Source organism: Dryobates pubescens, chromosome 11 (genome assembly GCF_014839835.1).
Source record: "Dryobates pubescens isolate bDryPub1 chromosome 11, bDryPub1.pri, whole genome shotgun sequence".
Lineage (NCBI taxonomy): Eukaryota > Metazoa > Chordata > Aves > Piciformes > Picidae > Dryobates > Dryobates pubescens.
This window is the reverse complement of record NC_071622.1, coordinates 29,345,536-29,367,647: the sequence shown is the minus strand read 5'-3', so window position 1 is coordinate 29,367,647 and position 22,112 is coordinate 29,345,536. Positions and strand designations below refer to the sequence as shown.

General features: G+C 44.7%; 1 protein-coding gene across 18 annotated transcripts in view; it reads right to left on the bottom strand.

Annotated features, from left to right (window-relative positions):
* Positions 1-478: 478 nt before the first annotated feature.
* DOCK7 (dedicator of cytokinesis 7) overlaps positions 479-22,112 on the bottom strand; it is a 120,304-nt gene continuing 98,670 nt past the window's right edge. For 5 of the 18 annotated variants that reach the window (XM_054165331.1, XM_054165336.1, XM_054165342.1 and 2 more), the window contains 13 exons: positions 21,086-21,238; positions 19,939-20,097; positions 19,562-19,662; positions 18,469-18,661; positions 17,798-17,941; positions 16,708-16,839; positions 15,692-15,706; positions 10,170-10,304; positions 8,729-8,818; positions 7,176-7,412; positions 5,540-5,683; positions 4,579-4,685; positions 2,995-3,374 (listed from right to left, as the gene is read on the bottom strand). In XM_054165331.1, the coding sequence (XP_054021306.1) occupies positions 3,161-3,374; positions 4,579-4,685; positions 5,540-5,683; positions 7,176-7,412; positions 8,729-8,818; positions 10,170-10,304; positions 15,692-15,706; positions 16,708-16,839; positions 17,798-17,941; positions 18,469-18,661; positions 19,562-19,662; positions 19,939-20,097; positions 21,086-21,238 (1,824 nt within the window). In that variant the 3' untranslated portion in view covers positions 2,995-3,160. Of the gene's footprint in view, positions 1,223-2,994; positions 3,375-4,578; positions 4,686-5,539; positions 5,684-7,175; positions 7,413-8,728; positions 8,819-10,169; positions 10,305-15,691; positions 15,707-16,707; positions 16,840-17,797; positions 17,942-18,468; positions 18,662-19,561; positions 19,663-19,938; positions 20,098-21,085; positions 21,239-22,112 lie in introns of those variants that run through there. The other 13 variants (XM_054165333.1, XM_054165338.1, XM_054165349.1 and 10 more) reach the window with 8 other exon arrangements.

The window sequence follows — 22,112 nt, the reverse complement described above, 5'->3', positions numbered from 1 at the left end:
TTGCAAAAAGTCCTTTCCCAGCTTTCCTGCAGGCCATTTTCAGGTACTGGAAGGCCACTGTAAGGTCTCCCCAGAGCTTTTTCTCCAGGCTGAACAGCCCCCAACTTTCACAGCCTGTCCCCCTAGGAGAAGTTTCTCCAGCTCTCTGATCATCTTCACAGCCCTCCTCTGGACCTGCTCCAGCAGTTCCATGTCTCTCTTATGCTGGGGGCACCAAAACTGGATGCAGTACTCCAGAAGGGGCCTCATGAGAGAAGAGTAGAGGAGGAAAATCACCTCCCTTTTGAATGCCTCCAGAGATGGAGACTCCACAACCTCTCTGGGCATCCTGTTCCAGTGCTCTGCCACCCTCAAATTAAAGAAATGCCCTCCCCCAACCCCACCCCAGAAGTCATGCTGATACTCCACTGGTACAGGAGGTAAAGCAGTCCTAAGATGTGCCTTCACTCCTCTGATGGCTACAGAGGGAATTATTTTTCTTTGCAACAACTTGTACTCAGAGTTACAATGGAAAAAGGATGGGGACAATAAACAACATCACCACTTGGTTAAGAAGTGTGACTGTAAGACTTACCTTCCTCTGAACCTTTTTCCCAGGCATGGCGAGCTCTGAAGTCCAAGGCACAGGGAGTTAAAGTGTAAACATTCACATATTTAATAGTACCATCAAAATAACCATCGCCACTACATTAAAAACTTCAAAAAATGCATTTTTTTTTGCTTATGGTCCTAATATAAATTAAATATATGAACTAAAAGTAAATAAAATTTAACATTAGGCAATGCTATAAATAAAGGTAAATGCGTTTAGTGTACCTTTGAGTCATAAAAATGCCTTAAAAAACAGGTAAGTTTACAGCTTATCACCAATACTCTGGATACCACTGTCATGATTTTTCTTTCTCAAACATTGATAAGTCTATATTTGACAATTCAGAATGATTTTGGTTGGTTGGTTGGTTGGTTTGTTTGTGGTGGTGTGGTTTGTTTTTTTTTGGCCACTGAACACTTTGATGGAGGAGGAGGAGGTGTGTGGGATGTCCAGGATGAAGTCCAAGTTTTATTTCACAATAAAACTTCTTTGATTCCCAGCGCTGATAACAAGGCTCTTTCTTTTCAAAAACCTTAAAATTAAGTGCTTTTTTTGTTTTGTGTTTTTAATTTGGGGGTTTAACTCGCTTAGATATCCATTTTGCGAAGGCTCATCCTGCTGAAGGAGTCTCTGAGGGAGAGAAAATACAATGATGAGCTCATATTTTCCATGATGAATCACAGAATCATAGAATCACAGAATGGCTTAGGCTGGAACAGACCTCAGAGATCATCTACTCCAAACCCCCTGCTATGGGCAGGGACACCTCTCAACTAGACTCAAGGCGTTATCCAGTCTGGCCCTGAACACCTCCAGGGAGGAGGCATCCACAACCTGCAGGCACAACCTGTTCCAGAGTCTCACCACCCTTGCACTGAAAAACTATTTCCTAAGATCCAGTCTAACCCTATTCTCCCTCAGCTTCAAACTATTCCCCCTTGTCCTGTCTCTGGACACCCTTATGCAAAGTCCCTCTCCAACCTTCCTGTAGGATCCCTTCAGGTACTGGAAGGCAGCTCTAAGTACCTTGGAGTCTTCTCTTCTCCAGGCTGAACAATCCCAGCTCCCTCCTCATAGCAGAGGTGTTCCAGTACTTGGATCATCCTTGTGGCCCTCCTCTGGACTCACTCCAAAGGGGCCTCATCAGATGAATGATTCTGCTACTTGATTTCCAGTGTTTTCTACATCTGGCTACTACGAAAACTGAGTCCACTGACATTAACCAATTGTTTTCCAACTGAACTGACTTGGGGTCTTTATCTGCAATCACTCAACTGCCCAATTTACTGAGATGAAAGCTGACAGCAAATTTAATTCACATGTATGCAGAGAAGCAGCACAAACCATCTGCACAACTAGAACTTATTTAAGTCTTTCAAAACTAAGTGGAATTTGCCTGGATTAGACTCCCTGCACAGGCACTCCCTTCACATGATTAGACAATAATTACCATGACAAAAGGGCTGGTGAGGGTCCCACCTGAGTGGAGAGGACAGCACTGGTCCTCCCACCATCCCCGCCAGCAACAGCTGACACCAGCAGAGAACAATGAGCACATTATACATGATCTGGGGAGAGCTTAAAGCATCATGAGCCTGGGTAATGAGGGAAGGCTGCCTTTCTGCAGTGCTCAGCAGGCAGAATACCACATCAAATACAGGTAAGGAAACACCAGTAAGCACTGCTGTGTGAGTGGGGAACAGTTTTTTCCTTCTGACCCAGCACTAAATCTTGCTCTTTTTAGAACAAAATTTTGCCAAGTTTCTCTTTTCACAGTATTTTTTTATGTTCCTCATTGCTCTTTGCCTCTGAACTGCCCTTACATGAGGAGAGGGTCAAAACCAGGGCTGTTTTCTAAACCAGCAGCATGGACATGAGCTGAAGGCCACATTCATTCAATCCTCTTCTAGGCTCTGCTGTTAAAAAAACCAGCACTCAGTGCTAACAAAGTGTTTCCAAACCCTCCCCACCCCACACACTGGTGTGGGACCAGGATGCCAGGGCAGTGCAGTTTTGCTGGACTGAGTTATTCTACCTTGCTGCCAAACCAAAGATAAGGTGGAGAGTATATATTGGAAAGACTTCTATCCCTATTCTAGGAGCTCTGATAGAACAAAGACCCTCTGCTCAACTGCAGCTGGTGCTACAGGCTCTGACCTGCTTCACACACATTCCTAGTGGTTTTTTTTATGTTCAGACTCATTGCAAACAAACAAAAAGCCCAGATATCAATTTATTTGTCTTCCAGCATGGAAGACATCAACTATGTATCCACCCTGCCTGCCCCTAGAAATTGTCATCCCAGCTTCGCTGGGAAGAAACAAGTGCCAAACTCCTGCCACAGTGAAGGTGTTTTTTAATCTACAAAGAATGGGATGTAGGATGAAGTGGGGGGGAAAAAAGATCAAGGATAAAAGGAACCATTGCAAACACCACCTACCATAACTGCTGGGAAGGGGATGTACTCTGAAATCAGGACAGAAAGGGAAAGGGGTGGACTCAAAACAAATTGAAAACAAATAGATGTCACGGGTTCACCAGGAAGATCAGACACCCCAGTTCCCAGTTTTACACCCTCTTTATCTCTGGTGAAAGAGGAAAACCAAATATCCACCTGTGGCAAGTGACTGGCAGCACTGCCTTATACAACTGAGGGATCTTTCTGTTTATCAAAGGCTGGAGGGCTTCCTTTAGCCGGTGGTAATTCCTCTCAAGTTCACGCTGGTACTCCTTCTGGTCTGGACCGATCAGGCTCTTGTTCTTGCGCAGGGCATCTTCACATCTAGGCAAAGAAAGGCCTGTGTGAGACTTGGGCACATAAAAAAGGGTCTGCTTGCTACAGGCTTGTTAATCTAGTAGTACAACAACATTCATTCTGTTGCTCTGGGATGACACAGAATGTCTTGCCCTATCTTGTCTTTTGGGTAATAAAGGCTCAGTTAAACCACTTGGTGTCCATGGAGAAAGGAGAGGTTCTTGTGTTTCCAATTTCCATGTCACTTCAGAGTGACAACTCCTTTGTTATTTTAATTTACTTTCCAGTTACGTTTATCCTCACTGAAAAGAAATAATAAAGTGATCTCCCCATAGCCTCTTCCAAGCCAAGAAGATTTAAAGGTGGACAGATCTACTGCTTTCCTCAGGAAAGATTAATAAATAGCAGACTGAGATGTTCACAGATTGCATTGGGTTGGAAGTGACCCTTAAAGGTCACCTTGTGCAAGTCCCCTGCAGTCAGCAGGGACACCTCCAACTAGACCAGGCTGCTCAGGGCCACATCTAGTCTGATCTTGAATGCCTCCAGGGATGAGGCCGCAACCACATCCCAAATTTTCATTAGAAACATTTTTACTTGTGAAGATGCAAGCTAAAGAGAGGGTATGAAAAGAATTGCATCATCAATGCCATTTATCATATATGGGAAAATTACACTGCCACTGGATCTATTTACTTAGAACATTTTTACTCCAATTAATTATTTTTTTATCAATTCCTGGGTGCTTGCAAAAGATGATGGACTGAGAGTGCAGCTTGCATTGCTCAAGAGCAAAGCAGGGCAGCCAGCACATTTCTTGAGAGAATTCTGCCAGCATGCTTCCACTTTGTGTGGAGAAATTCACTTCAGAAGAAAATTAAATCTCCTAGCCAGTTCAGAAGTTCCTCCTGACCCTGCCAAGCTGTGAGTTCATTTGTGCCAGCGTGGCCAGTTGTGTTTGCTGAAATAGGGATACCTATTCACAACTGAACTGTGATCACTACTTCCTTCCTGAGAAAGAGCAAAGCCAAACAACTACAGCCCCTTAAGTCACGGACTAGCACCAGAGCAGGGAACAAACTGGGAAGCTGAGGAACACAGCTGTATATGGAAACTGGACATACGGAGGTAGAACCTGAATATCCCTCTCTCCAGACACCCCATGTTACTGTACACACTCATGCCTGATGTGGTAGCATCTGGCAGGCAGCTTGAAGACAATACTCCATACCTTTTTGTGAAGTCTTTGAAGCAGAGCCGTAGCTTGTTATGATGCCTGAAGAGCTTTGGGTCATTGGGTATTTCAGACAAGAAGACTTGTGCAACTTCTAATGGTCCCTTTAGAAGCAGAAGGGAAAAAGCAGGTTTTTCAGAACCCTCTGTCACAGACAATCACTAAAGGAACTTCTTGCACGTAGAAACATTCGTAAAACGCAACATGAATGCATCCTGAAGAACTGCAGCTGGCAGATCTGGCATCAATCACCGAACATGGTGACAACTGCATCTCTTTTAAGCTTTCTTTTTGTTTTAAATAAAGCTCTGCTTCTGGAAAACAGTGTGAGAAAGTGGACAGATTCTACATTTGTTTTCTCTTATAAGGACTCCTGACAGAGTTTGCTCAACTCTCAACTAAGACAAAGTTTAAACAATGCAGATGGAACCAGGAAAGTGTTTGCCAGCATTGCAAACTCAACCCAGAACTTGACATTCCATCTGATTTTCTTTTTCCAGCTTGTCCATTAGTAGAGGTTTACTCATACTCCCTCATTTTTTCCTCAGTCTTCTTCCACTCATTAGCTTTGCTTTCCATTTTGTTCAAAACCAACAACAGGACAAAATCCTGCTTCCACCCACCAGGGCCTGGCTATCCAAAGGGAAAGTAATCAAACTCATAAGGAAGAAGGAGAAGTAAGCAGAAACAACAGTGGATGCCAGGAAGGAGCAGGCTCTGAGAAAGGGATATCTCTTCTCAGACACAGTCCAGCTCTTAAACACATTTTCAGGACTCTACTCAAATGGCAAAGTCACTGAGAGCTGCTGGTCTAGAGCTACCAGTGGCTTTAAACACACCCCACAGATTGAACGGGTTAAAAAGCATCCAAGATAACTGAGAAGTCCAACACTGAGCATCCCAGCACTGAGTGATGTGTCCTACCCCAGGGTCTGAAACTCGAGACGGTGATCCTCACCTGATTTACTGTGGTACCTACTGATCCTTGCAGCACCATTTGCAGCATCTTTGGGTCTGCAGGGTCTTGGTGGGTTGCAAAAGCTAATTCCTGTGTTTTCTTCTGCATGTCCTCTATAGCAACTTCAATGGGAGTCAAGATGATCTAAGCAAGCAGCCAGAACAGAGGACATTTAGAACCATAGAATCGTTTTGGTTGGAAAAGACTGTTAAGATCATCAAGTCCAACCATTATCTAACACTATTATTTGTTAGGGTTGAGACTACCAACCAGATACAGACTTTCAGAAACACTAAGGTCACTCTGGGGTGGCACACTGATGTGGTAGACACCAACAAGACCGACAGTTTGGACAGAAACACATTGTCTCAGTCTTGGGTTAGGAATAACAAGAGAAGATTGATTTTTAAATGTTTCCATACATCTGTGTACCCAAGAACTTTGTGATATTGCTTCTGAGCAGGTAGACTCATGCCCTTTGCAGTCACTGCAACCTACTGCCCAGGCTTACAGCATCGGGTCAGTACTTAAGCATTTTTGTGTCCCACTATCCTCTCAGTTCCTACTTACCCTTGAAAAATTACAGTGATGAGATAAATCTCTCCATAAAGACTCAGGACCCCACTGGTCTGGGGCCTCCCTGAGCAGCTTGTTCCAGAACCCTACCACCCTAGTACTGAAGCACTTCTTCCTAAGATCCTACTCTCCCTTGCCTTAAAACCATTCCCCCTTGTCCTATTGCTAGACACCCTTAGGCAAAGTCCCTCCCCAGCCTTCCTGTAGGATCCCTTCAGGCACTGGAAAGCAGCTCTAAGGTCCCCCTGGAGTCTTCTATTCTCCTGGCTGAACAACCCCAGCTCCCTCAGCCTGTCCTGATGGCAGAGGTACTCCAGACCTTGGATCATCTTTGTGGCCCTAAGATGAAGGAGTCTCATGCAGAACCCCTGCTGTGAACAGTCAGAGCAGCTCATGACAGTGCTGTCTTCTCTTGCTCCCTGCCAAGTTTCTGCAGTTAAAGGTTAGCTTCCATTTGCTTTCCAACTGAGCTGGTCATGCCTAGTTAATGTAATGGGAAATTCCAACCCACTACGTTGTTTAACAGAGAGGGGAAAGGTAGCAAGTGATGGGCTGGGGGATGGTGGCGATGAAGGGTACATTTATGTTAATGTGACCACAAGGAGGGACACAGTCATCACATTTAACTACACATATAATAGCACATTACAGAACAATAGAATCATAAAGATTGGAAAAGACCTCCAGGAGCATCAAGTCCAACCATCAACCCAACACCACCATGACCACTAAACCATGTCCTGAAGTGCCACATCCGCATACTTCTTGAATGCCTCCAGGGACGGTGACTCCACCACCTGCCTGGGCAGCCTGTTCCAATGCCTGACCACTCTTGCAGTGAAGAAATTTTTCCTGACATCCAACTTAAACCTCCCCTGGTGCAACTTGAGGCTCTTTCCTCCTAATAGTTACCTGAGAGAAGAGACCAACCTCCACCTTGCTACAACCTCTTATCAGGTAGCTGCAGAGAGCAGGAATTTCAGCACCATCCAACTCCCTTGGTCTTGTCTAACGTTTCCCTTCAAGCAGAGGAAGCCCCCAGGGAGCACCATCCTCTCACCTCCTCTTTGTGAATGACGTTGATCCTGGTTTTGATGTAGGGGAAGGCGTGGGAGGTGGTGAGGATGGTTTTGCGCTTGAACTGCTCATGCAGCTCGCCGTGCGCGCGGCCATCCAGCGTGAAGGGCGTGCAGTACATGAAGCGCCTCAGGTTGTAGTTCTTGTCAAAGTAAGTTATCCTGTCCTTCATCTCATACGTGTCGAAGTATGGCTCCACGTAGGTGATCTGGATGTAGGCCTGCAGGAAGCAGCCCAGGAGTGCATGGTGAGGGACAGGAACAGAAGACAAGAGCTGGCTCCTGCTTTTAGCAGCTTGATCTCTTCCTCCTTGAAGCCACCTCTGGAAGAACTAGGACTGGATTTTGCTTTTACTCAGAAAAATCACACTCACATTGAAAGGGACTAAGGGTGATGGTAGCTGCTCAGCAGTTTCTGGACTGGACAATATACATCTCACTGTCCCTCTCCTCTCATGCTCTTCATACCACAGAATCCTGTCATGGTGAGGGTTGGAAGGGACCTCTGGGGATCACCCAGTCCAACCCCCCTGCTAAAGTAGCCACAGCAACTTGCCCAGGATCACAATGGCCAGGCACATTTGGAATCTCTCCAGAGGAGACTCCACAACTGCTATGGGCAGCCTGCCCAGGAGTCTGTCCCCCTCAAAGTGAAGTTTTTCCTTAAGTTCAAGTGAAACCTCCTGTGTTCTAGTTTGTACCTGCTGCCCCTTGTCCTATCACTGGGTATGACTGAAAAGAGCCCAGACCCATCCTCATGAACTCCACACTTTAGCTATTGATTGGCATTGATAAGATCTCCTCTCAGCCTTCTCTTCCAGGCTAAAGAGCCCCAGGTCTCTCAGCCTTTTCTCCTCACAGAGATGCTCCACTCTCCTGTGCCCTACACTGGACTTTGTTCAATAGTTTCCTGTCCCTCTTGAACTGGGGAGCCTAGAACCGGACATAATATTCCAAGTGTGGCCTTACTGGAGCAGAGTAGAGGGGCAGGAGAACTTCCTGTGCCACTCCCAGGTCCTTCTCCACAGAACTGCTTTCCAGCAGGTCATCCCTCACCTGTACTGGTGCAGAGGGTTATTGATCCCCAGGTGCAGGACTCTACACTTGCCCTTGTTGAACTTCATGAAGCCTTTCCTTCCTTCCCGTGCAGATAATGCCCTGCCTAAGCCAGAGTCTTGTGTCCTTGGCATGCTCCTGTTATTCCTGCTATGCTTAAGGGACATGGCATCAGAATAACAAAATGCTGCAGCTGCAGAAAAGCCAAAGGCCCTTCCTCTCTTGCACTCAGTGGATACCACAGAGAGAGGCAAATGCAGTCTGGATCTCTGCTTCCTTTCATCTACTCCCTTCCCACCAGGTCAGGGAATGAAATGGCAAATTGTGCATTCTTTGATGATTTTTCCCAACTCTCATGCCAAGGAGTCATAATACATAGATTTCACCTCCTACTTGGTGAAATTCAGGGCACGATTTGTCCCATTACATTTGCATACATTCAGGACCTGTTCTACCTCTAAGCCTGTACTTGTCTTCTTACCTTGTTAGGATCTAGTTTACATTTGTCCACAGGGTTTGAATCCTTAATCACTTCCAGCACATCTTCACCAAACCGTTCTCCATAAAACCCCTACAATTGAGAGCAAATGCATGGAAAGAAGACATCAAACACAGCCATGAGAGATGGGGGTTGGAGAGACAAAGGCATATTCAGGGGAGGTGATGCTCCACATGCCTTCAACAGTAGCTGTGCTGGGGCTGAATGTGATCTGCTGAACCCAGGAGAATTAAATCAGCTGCATTCCAGGGGCAACAGGAAACAACAAGCCTGATGCCCTGGAAGGCAGGAGAACTCGAGAGCCTTCCAACTGCCTGCACATGCTGTGTGGCTCTGAACAAGCCCTCTGAGCTCAGTGTGTGTCTGTGGGCTCAGCTGAACGCTGGGGTCAATATGGGATCTGCTGGAAATCGGGAGCTCCATCAGAGCACAGCTGTGCTGGACTGAGTGAATGGCTGGATTCTGGACTCTATTTCAAAGAATGCCGCTGCTTTCAGTGCAGTGTGACAGCAGCGGAGCTTCTGGGAGCAACAACCTGACATCAGACCCATTCCAGCAAACAAAACAGGGCCAGGTCTGCCCTCTGGCCCCACCAACCAGTAGCATGGCATAGCCCAGAGCTAAGTGCTCTTCCTCTCCAACTGAGGATGGCCTCTTGTGCACAGTGCTTACTGGGAACAGTCTCTGAGTCATCACACTCCCCAGGCTGTGCTAGGACATTGTCTAGACACAGGTTAGTTGGCACAAAATCAGGCCACACTAACCATTTTACATGGTACAGATGATCACTTGGTGGTACCTGGAGCTGCACCCAAGTCCCAGTTAGATTGAAGCTGTCTTTCAGCATGCAATGTTCCCAGAATTTCAGAGCCTGCATAATCCACTCTTAGTTTGAGACCTCAGGGGCTCTGAAATTCAGCCACCTCAGAAGGCACAATCTCTACACATGGAGGAACATGATCTGAAGACCACAAAATGACAGCAAAATGCAATGCTTCCTGAAAGCGAGATCTTGAAATGCACCTCAGCCTTTTTTTCAGTTTGCACCAATCAGCTGGAGAGAAATGCAAACACAGTATGATAGGCCACAAACTCTCAAATGATCATAGCAGATCCGCAGCTGTTGCTGCAAGATCAAGGAAAACCTGTGGGACTCCTCTCTCTGCATTCCTCCTGCCTCTTGCAGAATTGGCACTGGCAAGAGGGCAGGAGATATCAGACCCAGCCCTGGGTCACTGCATGGGGCTCTGCTAACTACTTAGCCAAGTGACTGTTTCTCTTCGTCTCCATGAGGCACACGGCTGGTTTTGTCCAGCAATTTCCATCACTTTGGGTATTATGGCAGCTCAACTCTTTGGTAACTGATGCAACATTGGTAAGTTGTGACTCACAGACAGTTTGAGGTCGGCCACAAGTATCTCACCTCCAGCCTATGGGAAATCTCAGCTAACTTTGTTATTGCAGGCTCCTTGTAAACAAACTCTTGCTCATCCAGGTCTCCAAACTTAGTTCCATAAAACCCAACTCGGAAGTAGGTACCAAACATCCTCTTTCCATCCTAGGTTTGGAGAAACAAGAGGTCATTTCAGTGTGGAGATATGTGTACCCCCAAGCATGGCTGCAGGCAGGCTCCTCAATGTATGCAAAATAAAAAAAAAGAAATTAAAATACAGGGGGGAAAATAGAAGAAAAGAAAGGAAGAAAGGAAGAAAGAAGGGAAAGAACAAAACCACACCTGGAACTCAGCATGAATGCATTTAGCAGCAAGCACCACAATGAAATTACAAACTCACACAAAATTATATGGGATCAATTACGACCATTAGCCCAACCCTGCAATGGCTTTTCCCACCCCAGGAGGAGTCTGAGAGTGTTGGATGTCTCTGAGGAACAGTCAAAGGTAAGTCCCTTTGTTTGGGTAATTATTTCAGGCTCTCCAGACCCTGCGCAGACACCCCTTAGCTTGCTCCATGGCCTGTAGACACAAGGCATGGTAAGGTCTGGTTGCTGGCAGGGATGACATTGCACATAGACGCCCCTGAAAATTACCCACACCGGAGCCCCCATAATCCACTCTTGAGTGGTTGCAGGATTGGGCCAAAGTCAGTGTCCAGGTCACACTCACACACACATAAGCGCTTTTTAAAGAGCATGTCAACTGGAAGATGTTATGTTCTCTTCTAGCAGCTAATGCCTAGTACAGAGGGCCAAAGTCACTCCTGGTGAAAGCAGATGCAAGCCACTCTGTCATGTACCTGCTTCCATTTCAGCCAGTGGTGAATTTGGCCCAGAAACGCAACAAAAGTAGAGAAACAAGAAAGATTTTTTGCTGAATAAGTAACAACAGCAACAACAACAGAAAGAGAAGGGGGAAAAAAAGTGCTTTAAAAAATGAAATGGCACCTTGGATTTTGTTAAAACAACTCACACTGCATGCACAAACCAGAAATGCCTCTCAGCAAGAAACTCTGAATGTTCACCTTTACTCTCCTGAGAAAGTGTGATGCAGTTTAGAACACTCAATGTCTCTGAACCTGGGCTCATGTTCGGTTTCAAACAGCACTTACAGATGTCCTGCCTGCTCTGCACTTCTCTTTTTTTGGGTAATTTTAGTATTTTGCTATGGCAAAACTGATCTCTTGTGGTGCTGGTGAACATGATCTATGGAAGGCAAAGAGGATAAATAAGCCAAACTAAAAAAAAACCCAACCAAAAAAACCCCAGGCAAACTTCAGAGGCTGGAAAAGGCACTGTCAAGCATTATCCTGGTCTGGAGGAATCTCTGGGATGTCATGCCACAGCTGCCCAGGTGTGGCTTGGCTCCTCTCACTTAAGGCATGGTGTTGTCTTTTTTGTGGGGTGAGGGCTGCTGCTCACCCTAAGCACCTTCAGGAGGTCAAAGCTCACTGATGCCCAGATCTGAAGTGAAAGTGAATTCTGAAATGACCATAGCCAGCAGCAGCCTTGCTTAACAGACACAGGCCACATCTTGTCTTTGCTACAGGACATAGACAGCTCTGCTCCAGCAGGAGTGTAGACATATGTCCAATTTTAGAACAAGGAGCTACACCAAGAGTTGCCTATATGCTTCATGTAGTGTGGGCAGCAACTTGGACCTGTGCTTCATCCATCTCTTCCCCAGAGAGGATTTTTATCCAGCTCCACCTGCCAGCATAGACTACAGGGATTCATCACAGCCATCCTCAGAAAACACCTCTTAGGGTACACCCTCCAGTTCTAAAGTTATTACTGTTTTATTATGGGGACCATCTGGCAACATCTGGGAGTTTCTCCCCTCCTTCTCCAATGCCCATCCCACAAGGAATGAGCAGCCTACTGAACCCTTGATTTATTCACCGCTACCTTTTCAAAACCACCATCATTGTTGACAATGTTACCCATGCTAAGGTCCTGCAATGTTCAGAATTTCCCAATTCACAGAATCCCCACATGGAAAGGGTTAGAAGGGAGCTCCAGAGATCATCCAGTCCAACCCCCCTGCTAAAGCAGGGTCAACCACAACAGGTTGCCCAGGATCACAGTCAGGTGGGTTTGGAATCTCTCCAGGAAAGTAGACTCCACAACCTCTCTGGGCAACCTGATCCAGTGTCTGTCACCCTCAATTTTTTTTTCTTCCTGTGCTATTTTCTTCAATGCAGTCTCAGTGTTACAGGCAGAAGACTGTGACTCCAGGACTCCTTTCACAAACTTCTTCCCAAGGTAGCATCATGTCTGGCCAAGGGAAACTGCCATACAAAACAGCTCCCCAAATGTTACATGGGGCCTGGGCTTACTCCACTTGGAAGTTGGTGGGATCCTGTCTCAACCCATGGGCACAAGGCAGGTGCCAGTGTGTGCTTTTGCTTTTTCCTACCTACTTGGAGAGTGCCTTTCAGGGTTTGAAGCATTTGCAGGACCTGGTTCCTGGAAGTGTTTAAAAGACATCCGGATGAGGTGCTTAGGGTCTAACGGTTGTGTACAGAGAGGTGTTAGGTTATGGTTAGACTCAATGATCTTAAGGTCTTTTCCAACCAGGTGATTCTATGATTCTGTGATCATGAAGGCCAGCTGCACTGTTTTTTCCTCATAAACCCAGTTGCTGAAACTCAGTTATCACAAGGATGCCAAGGAGCAGAGCCAGCAGTGAGGACCACTGGTTGGCCCTTAATGTGAGAGAAGTATCTCCCTGCAAAACCCTGGACCCAACAGCCATGAAACGTATGTGACTCATGTTGAGGGAGCTCTACCTGGAAGCAAGGGGATGGAAACAAACTCCTTGGGGAGAGCAAACACCTACTGGTGTACCTCACATAGATATTCAGTAGCTGCCAGTCCCCTGGCATTAGAAGAGCTCAGTTTCATGCCTGGCATGAAGAATACGGGATGGTTTTGCACTAGGATCTTTGGAATTCAGCCAATAACAAAAGTCTATCTAATCACAATCATGAAGACAACAAATAACTTAAAAATACTCCATGGTCTTGTTTCTAAAAAGAGCTAAAAATGCAGATATGAGGGAGGAATTATTAAAAGCATTTTATCTCCTATTATTTTATGAAAAATAATAGGTCTTTGGGAGGAGAAGAGAATGAAGGTGAACACTGAATAGCCATTACAGAACTGGCAGAGCAGATCACAGCCACCATGATTATGAAGGTTCATGATTTGTTATTATGCATGGTAAACACCTTTCAACATTGCTGGGAATAAAGTTTCAGGGTTATCTCTTGCACGCACACAAAAAGCTTTGCCAACAAGATATGAAGAAGCCAGATGCAGGAGTGGTCATCTGCTTTCTTCACCAAGGCCAACACAGCAGCAGCTGCCTGAAGGCAGAGCCAGCCCGAGTGATACAGGAATAGAAGCTACTCCTCTACACATACTGCACAGAATGCAAAACCCAGCTATTTTTACCAATGGGCACTGTTATTTTCTTGCTCAATTTTAACCCAAGGTCCTCTGCAGTGTTGCCAACTATTACAAGTTTGCTATTTTTTTTTCCAAGTATCAACTCCTAGAGTCCTGCTATTTGATGGCAACTTCATCCCGTGTACTTTAAAAAACGTTTTTGAATCCTCATGGCAAAGCATGGAAAGATTTTTGCCTAACAACTTTCCTAATGGAAAGTCAACAAAAAAGAAATTAATTCAACATTTATTCAATGAACAAACACAAGCAGAAAAAAAAACAAACAACCACCACCTGGTATGTTCAAAGAGATCTCAGAAACGTTTTGGTGCCAGACTTGGGACACATCAGCTCTTGTAGTTGGCAATACTACTTTCTTTGTGACCTGAAGGGGGGGTCCTGATGTTGGCATAGCTCTTTGGTAAAAGTGAAATTGGGGTTTCCACAGTGTAAAACAAAACAAAACAAAAATAAGGGGGGAGGGGGGAAGGGAAAAAAAAAAAAGAGAAAGGGGAAAAAAACAAAATTCCACAAGTAGGAACTTACCACAACAGACAATAGTAAGAGTGGGGAGGAGGGTCAGCAACCAGGGGCGATAGAGGAGAAAACAGAAAGTATTTAATTAGGGAAATTCCACAAAAACAAACAAGCAGCAAATTGGCAGCAAATAAACTTTAAAATTAAAAAAGGGTGAGCATCAATTAAAGTATTTAGAACCAGGGGGAAAAAAGGGCAAAACATGCAACAATCTGAAAGCTACAAAGCACAAAGGTCAGAAAAAGTGTGGCAATGAAGGAGCACGATGACAGAGGAGAACTGAAACCATGGGTGTCTTTTACCATGCAGTAAAACATGACTGGGTGATGTTAGAATCATAACCAATGACAGGATTTTCTTCAGGGGTCGATTTAGGGGCAGACTAATCAAAATAGATGCTCACAGGCCTTCACATGTACAGGTATCATTTGCACACTGACAAGGTGTACTCTAGATTGCTGTTGCTGCCTCATCTGCAGGGACTTCTCTTAAGACCAAATGATTTAGAGGGCCAGCCCTTAAGTGTCAGGGGTTACTTTTAAGCTACTGAATTTCATTTCTTGCTAGGATGGAAGTAAAACTGACATTCAGATATCATCAGCCCAAATTCTTTGTGTCATGCTATGGAGAAGAGCTTTGTTCTTGGTCCCAGTTTGGGAAGTGTGGGCTGAAATGCTCTCATGTGGTGGAAACCTGAAGTGAAATGGTCCGTACTGAGTTGCCTAGTTCACAGAGAAGCAGAGATTAACCAGACAGCTGGAGTCTAAGCAAATAATGTAACAACTTCACAAAACATTTAAAGTGTCTTCTGAGGCTTCTTGATTCTCATGTACCCACTGTGTCACCTGGACTAGGGCCTGAGTTACCCAACTCTCTGTGCTGTGTCCATTTTTAATCCAAATGTGTGGTTCTTGTGGAGGCTGTTGTAGGAACGTGAGCAGACAACCTCTACAAAAATGAAAGCAGCAAAAATAGCTCCAGTTAACACAACTGAGCTATTTCACTGCCATCTGAACAGCAAGGTCACTACTAATCCATCGCTCTTAAATGGACAGGATGAAGCAGCCTGGTCTCTGAGATATGGTCTGCATGCGCAGCAAACCAGGGTTGCGGTTCAGCACCTCTGAGCATTATTGCTTAAATCGACCCCTGTGGGTGGGGTGAAAACATGGTATGGAGAGATGATGATATTCTGTGTCAATGCTGATGAAGAGAAATATAAACAAATTATCAAAACAAACTAGTGATGGTACAGTGGCTCATTCACCAAAGAACCTCATTAGTGGAACACATCAGCATCCATGCACTACCTACAGCTTCTTATGAAGACTTTCCTACTACAACCACGGTGGGTTTTATTGGTATTTCTTTGGTTAATGAATTGTTTTAACAGCAGACAGCAACAGAAATACCCACAGCTAGCACATGTGGGCAAGCGTTGGCGTGAGTCATCTGAAAATTCTATTAGTGTTCTTTACTAACTAAAATGGAGTTACCTACCTCCCAGCCAGTACTCTGTGTAACAAAAACCAAACAAAAAAAAAAGTTTCAAAGGCCAAAACATGACCATCAGTGTAAGGTATCATCAACTAGAAATGGTTTCAATGATTACAAGTCATCATGCATTCAAAATGGCCTTCTCTAGCCCTGAAGGACACTCAATGATTGTCCTCCACTGGTTCATTTAATACCAGAACAGAGTAAAACCACCAGACCCTCAGCTGGATCCTAGGAAATCAATGCAGGTTCATCTAATACCAGAACAGAGTAAAACCACCAAACCCTCAGCTGGATCCTAGGAAATCAATGCACTAATCAACATCTACTGAGGAGCTGATGGCAGCATAAGGGTAACTACACCCACACACAAACAATGTACCATGACTATTTTGGGGGGGGAGGCTTGGAGCAGCATTGGTATGTACTGGAGGAGGGTCTGCTGAGTCCTTGCCTGTCCTGACAGCAAGGCATGAACCCAACAAACCTCTCCTGAAAGGTGCTTCTTGAGAGTTGCCAAGCACTCTCATCTCCTGCTTAGCTGAGGTCTGTTGATCTTTGTAAAGGTTGAAAGCTTCTGATGTCTCATCAAATGCTCAGCACCCAAGCTGATGGGTTTTGCACCATCTAAGTTTAGAAAGGTTCCTTCAATAACTTATCCACCATGCAAACAGACAAACTAAACCCCACCATTTCTGAACATTACCTACCAGGCTAAAGGCAAGATACTGTGTGTTTTTTCCCAGCATGCACAGTTTAAAATAACATCTGAAAGGATAAACTGACAGATGACTGGAAATTTTAACCCTTGGATACTTCTGAACTTACAATGAAACTTGGAATGTGCTCTCAAGTTTCTCATGTTAAATGTTCAGAGAGAAACTCTTGTTAGTGACCATTTGACAATTCTTGTGTAACCTGATTTAAATGTTTTTTTCCTTAATGGGAACTTTTTGTTTGCACTCAGCATTTGAAGCTCCTTCACAAGTCACACTGCAGCTGAAAATTCGAATCATTACCTGGTGAACAATCTTGCTGAATGCTTCTTGGAGTTTACCATGAATAGTAGATAGCTTCTTGGCATCTCTATTAGCTTCATGAATAGGAATAAGGACTTTGTAAACCTCATTAACGGCTTCATACATGCCAGCCTACAAAAATAAGGTCCATCAGATTGCTCCATCAATTCAACAGCAAGAGTTAAGAGATACTGCCAGCATTTCCATTACAGAACTGCAAAATAAAGAGGTGGCTTAGATACCACTCTGAAGTAATCAGCATTTTTTCTTACACATGGATGGAATAAAATCCTCAGCTACTCTTGAAATCAAGAGCCTACTGCATTATACATTGCTACCAGTAAATAAGATTATCAACAGAATTAAAGCTTGCATATTTTTGGATGATGAATGCACAAGGGCACAATGAGCTAACTAGAATCCTAACCAAATCTATGGGAATTAAATCTGGAAGCTTAAGTGCACAGTACAGCTCGTTCTAGTTAAGTGTATCTTCAACCTGAGTGACTTCCAGATCCCCTTTTGGGACTTCATGAGGTGGGGTTTGTGAAGTTTCCTTTGGATGGAGGGGATCTAACCCATTGTAGGCAGACACACTGCACTGCATGGCTTAGCCAGCCCTCAGGTGTTCTTGGTCTTTGCCCTGGAGTTAGTGCTGCTAGTAGTACTCTGAATGATACTTCCTATTGTGTTGTGGGAAATAATTCCCTTGCTTTCCTAGGTTTCTGACGGACACACTCCTAGCAGCTCACGAACACTGCTCACACAAAGCTTTCAGCCCACTTTTTATGATGATGATGAGGAAAAACATTTCTTCCTTCCTTGACTACTGTGAATTCCCAGATTTACAGGGCTAAAGTGAAAGACACTAGAAACTCACATAGGCCTCTTGATCCCAGCTCCCACTCTTTGCCCACTTTACTCCAGAGGGAAAACTGGGCTGTCTTGGACAACTAAAACTCTGAACACTCCATGCAAATGAAATGGTTACAGTAGAATCATGCAGTCCCACAGAGAAAACATTTTCCTTCATACTGCCCAGCAGCATAAGATTGATGAAGAAGATAAAAAAAGAAATTATGTCTTCTACCATGGAGAAAGATGCTGCAGCCTGTTCCAACAGTCCCACCAGACCAGCTTCTGTGAAATACTTTCCAGAACAGATACCTTCTTCATCTGGTGATACAACATCATCAGAAACTGCTGACTCTTCCAAAACATTGGAAGATATGTTCTAAGGAGATATAAGATAGATAAAATATTTTTACTCAATTTAAACAACATTCAACACTTTGAATAGTTTGAAAGCAAGCTAATCTTCAACCAAATCCTATTTCTTTTCCGAAAGGCAGCTTTCATATGCCTTTTATTTGATCTCCTTCTGAACTCAGCATGGTACTTCAGCACATGGTTAAGCTAACTGGACTGGACAACCTACACATTCAAAACTAAGCATGTGCTAGTTTGCTCTTCTCAGTAATGCCTTGCTTGATGTTACCAGTCACAGGAACCACTTTCATCAACTGTACCCAGTACATACTGGCTGGATCTAAGAGGTTGAAACCCCATGACTTACATGGAGAAATAAAAGAAACTGGACTCATTCAGCTACAGATGTAAAGACTGTAGTGCAGTCTCCCAAAAAAACTGAGTTAGTGCAGTGTGAGCACACAGGAACAGTAGCACCTGCCACATGGAGATACTCTGCACCTCAGCAGCAGATGACAAAACTCACAAGACATTACAGAGGATAATTCCCACCTGAAATGTAACACACCCTACAGGGAGGTATTTTCGGTCTTCCAGCATGCTTAGGTATTCAGCCACCAAGGCAGCAGAGTGGACCAGGCACTGGGCTGACTCAGCATGGTTGCTCCTCTCAGAGTGCTTTCCAGCCATGTTCTGCAGCCACGTCAGGCGCAGGTCAGGGGAGTTCTGATAGCCCTTTGCAATCCTGATTGAAAAGAAAATCTCTGTGATCAGTATTTAAGTTACTTCTGCTTAAATAACAATGACCTTCAGTGCTGGGATGTCTAGAAATGCATGACGTAAGAATCCATAGGGAAGGAAAGTTATCCTAAATTACTTTATAGATCTCTGAATCAGACAAGCAACTGCAGTTACCCCTTGATGGCAGAATGCTTTAATGCTGAAGCTCTTCAGCAAAGCTCCTATTTCATCTGGAGTCTGGTAGTTAGCCACAGATGTGGGACAATCAGAGCAGACCTGCCTGGCTGCTTATCACAAAACCTTTGCTGCCTTCCATGAAGCCTTCAGGACCATTTGTGCAGACAAGACCATGCAGTTTCATAGCTGGGATCTTAACCTGGCTCTGGAATATCTTTTGCATATGGAGACCATGATATGTACCATCACCAAAGAAGCTTTTTTGCAAGCAGGTCCTTTAAGATCCTTAAGTTTTTCCCTGATGCAAGCAGGTAGAATTCTTTGCTCAGATGGAGGATAAGATTGTCAGAGACTGCTGGGGAATGGAAACTATTTGTATCCAAGTTAAGCTACATGAATGCCAAACGAAAACTATTAACACCACATTCAAACACAACAGACAGGTAAACATTGATCCATGAGTACTGAGTCCAGAAACTGCTCCATAAAACAAGCTCAAATCTGCAACACCTGATTCCAAAACCAACCAGCAAGTAGTTGTGTGGTTTTCAGGTGAAATGTGAGGATTAAGTTTAAAATAAAGTAATTGCTAATAAAAGAAAAAGTAACCAAAGCTCACAGCCACACAATACCATGTTCTCAATCCAGTGGGTACTAAGCTGTGTTCAAACATTACATGAAGCACTGACATCTACTGTCCCTACAGTGCAATGGTCAGAGACTCTACCTGTACATCAGGTCAATCAGCATTTCTGGATCTTCCTGGTGCTCCTTCATTTTGACTGTGTCAGAGAGGATCATATGGAGGTTGAACACAAGGTCCTGGACCTGTAAAGAATGTGCTGCTGTAATGAACTGGCAATGGGAATTGAGCTAGACATTGCTATGTTAGGACCACAGCTGCTCTGAACCTTTGTGTGTTTGCACTTTGTTGTCAGAATTAAACAAGGAATTGGGGTTTATGTACTCAGGTCATTAAAAAAGTTCAACACCAAAACAACAGTACCTCCTTCAGGGAATGCATGCAAATTCCAGCTCTGGATGGAGGTTTAAGCACAGCATTACTTCTACTACGCATTACTTCTCTTGGGGTGTTTCTTTTACCTGATCAGGAAATGTTGTCTCCCTAAGTTCCAGATCCTCTTCAGCATATGTCAGTATGGTCTTCAAGGAACGTCGCAAAAATTCTTCATTGAAGTTCTGGGAAGTCCCCACCAGGGATGACAGAGACATGGTCACCTGCATTTTCACTCTGGCAAAGTTCTGCAACACAGATATTGTTAAGGTATTCCTGCAAGCTGAATATACTGCAATGGACTGCTGCAACATCAGTTCTCTGGTCTTTGTTCCCACCTCCTGACCAATATCCGATACAAACCTCTCCAGTTTTGTGAGAAGGGCTGTCTCAGAGCAACCCCCTGGTGCTGCTGAATTTCAGAATCTGGTAACAGCATTATTTAGTTCCAAGGAAAGGTTCTCTTGCAGAAATTTTATTTTTCTCTCCTTCTGCGTGCTCTCCTCTCACATACCCTTAGGAGGAGGATGCTGAACTTCCTTTTGTGCTACAGCCTTCATTTCAGACAGTTCCTTTTGCTTTGATCAATCCTAAAAACTAGAGTCTCTTTTTACTCACTGCTATCAGTGCACTGCTAACAGTCCCAGGGCCCAGAACCAGTGGGTCCCTCCAATTCTGATACTCATTGTGGGGTACTGTAACCAAAGCAGCATAAACAAAGATGCCTGGAGGAGCACACTGTGATCCATAGCTACACATATGCCTGCAAAATGCCAGCTGGAAGAGTTGAGGTTGGGAATTGGCTTGACAACTTCAAGTGCATGTGGGTGAGTTGAGCTAAGACAAAACTAGAGGCAAGATCTGCACAAAACCAAAATCCCAGCATTGCTAACTCACCTCTGATAGCACAGCCTTTTCAGAAAGGACACATGCACTAGCTGTGCCACAGTATGGGCTGTGTGGTTGTTTCTGCTCTCACCTAGAACTGTGTGAAAGCAAGGCAGAGGGGAGACCTTCCAAACATCCCCTCAAGTGCAAGGTGTCCACTCTGAAGAGTGTGCAAACCTTCCAAACTGACAGGTTTGGAAGCTGCAGTGGGTGCTTCTTTTCCCCTGGCACATCATGCTCATTTTGATGGTAACATCTCCAACAGCTTCTCTCCCACAGCAAGCTCCATCCAGCAGCTCCCAACCAGTGTGCATGTAATAAACTTAAGAAGTGCAGCAGGATACTCACGTTGCCAATCTCAAAGTTCTGCCTCATCAGAAGGTAGAGAGAGGCACTCGCGTGAGACCGTATTGTGCTGATACTGCTGCTGCAGTGTCTCAGGAGCCTCAGGCACAGATCTGCACACTGCTCAGTCTCTTCTTCAAACAGCAGCTCAGGGAACTGGAAAAGCATCACATGAGAAAATCAGTGCTTGGAAAGACAAGAACAAGCGCTCAGACAAAAGGCCAGTGCAATCCTCAGCAATGAGCACACACTGGCACTGAAGAAAGTCAAATCCCCTCCGTTTTGAGGGGAATGATACTAGTTGAGTCACTTCACTTTTAACAGTAAGGCAAAGCCCTCACTGGCAGCACTGGAAGGCAACTTATTTTACCTACCTCTATAACTTGCTGCAACATCTACACCTTAGACAAATTTACATCAGTTCCAAAAATTCAGGCTTAAAACTTTGAGTCTTTCTCAGTACACCTAGAGAAGCTGGGAGGTTGTTTAAATTACAGGCCCAGCAAAACAAATTCATTGTAAGTGAGATTTATACAGCTTAAATTCCTCCTGTGCTTTGTGTTTCCTACTGGTTAGGTGCTTCTGCCTGCATATCACCAGCCAGCAGGAACCCACATCACACCTGTGGGCTGTGTGAACTGTAGCTTTGCATGCAGCCCTCAAACTCCAAATGTGTAAATACAGGCACTGATCATGAAAACCAGGCAGGTTTTATCAACCCCCAGACCACATTTCCTGAAAATTGAAGAATTTAGTAGATGCCCCATCCCTGGAACCATTCCAGGTCAGGCTGGATGGGGCTCTGAGAAACCTGATCTAGATGAAGATGTCCCTGCTCATGGCAGAGGGATTTGCCTAGATGACCTTCAAAAGTCCCTTCCAACCCAAACCATTCTATGATTCTGTGACTCTATGAAAACCAATACTGCACAAAATAAGAAATGCTTGGTGAAGTGGCCCCAGTGAAAAGGAACAAAAAGAGTCCCACCCTCCCATCAGTGCTGCTCAGGATATATTATAGCATCTGCAG